This window comes from Penaeus chinensis, chromosome 43 (assembly GCF_019202785.1).
Source record: "Penaeus chinensis breed Huanghai No. 1 chromosome 43, ASM1920278v2, whole genome shotgun sequence".
NCBI classification, from domain to species: Eukaryota; Metazoa; Arthropoda; class Malacostraca; order Decapoda; family Penaeidae; genus Penaeus; species Penaeus chinensis.
In genome coordinates, this window is record NC_061861.1 from 6,564,143 (window position 1) to 6,566,642 (window position 2,500).

At 50.6% G+C, this 2,500-nt stretch overlaps 1 protein-coding gene across 1 annotated transcript in view; it reads right to left on the reverse strand.

Moving 5' to 3' along the window:
* LOC125024539 (pantetheinase-like) overlaps nucleotides 1–2,500 on the reverse strand; it is a 5,761-nt gene that overhangs the window by 415 nt on the left and 2,846 nt on the right. The window contains exons 5-7 of the mRNA XM_047612343.1: nucleotides 1,950–2,055; nucleotides 730–841; nucleotides 1–439 (exon numbers count right to left, since the gene is read on the reverse strand). The exon at nucleotides 1–439 is cut by the window's left edge and continues 415 nt beyond it. Of these exons, the coding sequence (XP_047468299.1) occupies nucleotides 1–439; nucleotides 730–841; nucleotides 1,950–2,055 (657 nt within the window). The remainder of the gene's footprint in view (nucleotides 440–729; nucleotides 842–1,949; nucleotides 2,056–2,500) is intronic.

The window sequence follows — 2,500 nt, forward strand, 5'->3', positions numbered from 1 at the left end:
AGGAGCGAGTAGGTGAGGTTCCCCGCCGGAGTATAGGCCAGGTGGCAGCACAGGCCGTCATCGTGACACGCCTCTGCATGCTGCACCGCCTGCGAGTCGCCCTTCTGCAGCACCACCTGCGTGTAGTTGCTCATGTCGTCGTAATGCACTTGGTGATCCCGACGCGGCAGGCGGCTTCCCCGCTTCGCCTCCGGGGGCGCGACGCCGTGGGCCCGGGAAGAGCGGCGGGGGGGCCGTCTGCCGTCCACGGAGGCCACGGTTTGCACCTCCGACACGATAAGCCGCGACCCAGAATCGACCTCGTACACGTAGTCGTGCTCGAGGTCGGACGCGCCGCGGAAGATCCCGGAGCCCATCTTGGAGCGCTCGGGGCGGTGGTGGCCGGACACCAGCAGGTTGACGCCCAGCCCGCGGCTCCAGCCGTTCTGCACGGAGGGCGCTGCGGGGGTAGAGGGTCAGGGCATCGAAGAGGGCATTAATGCATCTTTCTTAGAGCCTCTAGCATTCGTTCTGTCTTTATTTATATTTGCTTATCTATGCATCACCTACCTTATTATCTTATTCTCTCATTCTCCCTCCCTCAACCATTATTTATCTGTCTGTAGGTATCTTCAAACCTCATTATATTTGTCTTTTATACGTCTCTCAAACCACTGCCCACGTCCCCGCCTAACCTTCTGCTCATTCATGTGCCCCCCCCCCCCCCCCCCCCAGCCTCCCTGCTCTTACCGATGAGGAAAGGCATGATGTCCACCCAGGCTGTGCTCATGGCCACGTCCCTCACGCCTCTCGAGTCCACGTTGAAGAGGCCGGGGTGGCCGAAGGCGATGTCGAAGCATATCTGCGGGGGAGTCAAGGGGCTGTGGCACTCTGGATGGGTCTCGGCTGCCCGCGAGCGAGCGTTTCCGGGCATTTGCGCTTGTTCTTTGGGTATTGCTATTTTAAGTGTGTGTGTGTGTGTGTGAGTGTGTGTTTGTTTGTGTGCGCGCGCGCGCGCGTGTGTGTGTGTGTGTGTGTGTGTGTGTGTGTGTGTGTGTGTGTGTGTGTGTGTGTGTGTGTGTGTGTGTGTGTGTGTGCGTGTGTTAACATAATTATATATCATAAATAGTTATGAACAGGAGTCAATATTTGATACGTATATATCTACCGTTACTTAATAATTTGGTGCTATATGAACTAGTTGTATACCGCTTTTACTTTTTCACATCTGGTTATTTCCTTTTCGGATATCATGCGGCGCCACAGTCACAGTCCCGGATGCAAAAAAAATAATTTGATCAGTTATCATTATCTTTATTAATTTCTCCATTTTCTTTTATGTTTACATTTGCATTTGCATTTTCATTTGCATTTACTTTATCTATTTATTATCCATTCGAGTATTTATATATTTATCATTGGCCTGAATATTGATTTGTTTTATCTAATTTCCTACTTAAGTCATTTATTCATTTTTTTTTATCTCGTTATCTGTCTATTTTCTTATATACTTATTTTCTACCTATTCTGTCCGTCGAATCTACCTATCTTCACAGCTATCGATCGCTTGACCTGTTAATCTATCTATCGTGATGAATTTGGCCTCGTGATTTACTGATCTCCCTATTCATTTTTTCTGTTTATTCTATCTATCTATCGAATCACCTCGAGGGTAACCGTGTTTATCTATCCCTATCAATCTATCTATTGATGCCTGTATCGTGATCGTCTTCAACTGGAAGGTTAAGTTAATCCATCGATCTCTCTGTTAATTTATCTATCTACTCCTATATCTATGTAAGGTTGAATAACGCAGCAACATATTGAGATAGATAAATAACAATCCCCCCCCCCTTTTTTCTGTTACCCTAGGCCATCCTGAGTCATGGCCTGGAGTGGCAGAGATTCGAATCCATATCAAGGGATTGTTGCTATCTATCATATATCTATCGCGAAGGACTTTGACTCACCTGGAGGGTAAAAGTGACTCCGAAATCCGTCGTGAAGAGAGCCGTGTCGTCGCTCTCGGTGCCGGGCTCGAACTGCCACTCGAGGAAGAGGTTCTTCTTGCGGTATCTGAGGGGCAGGGAAGGAGGGAGGGAGGGAGGGAGGGAGGGAGGGAGGGAGGGAGGGAGGGAGGGAGGGAGGGGAGGGAGGGATGGAGAGGGGAGGGAGGAGAGAGAGGAGAGAGGAGGGATGGAGAGAGGAGGGATGGAGAGAGGAGGGAGGGAGAGAGGAGGGATGGAGAGAGGAGGGAGGGAGGAGGGAGGGAGGGAGGGAGAGCGAGGAGGAGAGGAGGGAGGGAGAGAGAGAGGAGGGAGGAGAGAGAGGGAGAGAGAGAGGAGAAGAGAGAGAGAGAGAGAGAGGAGGGAGGAGAGGAGGAGAAGAAGAGAGAGAGAGAGAGAGAGGAGAGGAGAGGAGAGGAGAGGAGAGGAGAGGAGAGGGAGAGGGAGAGAGAGAGGGAGACCGAGAGGAAGAGAGAATAGAGAAAGAGAGAGAAAGAAAGACAGAGAGAGTTAAT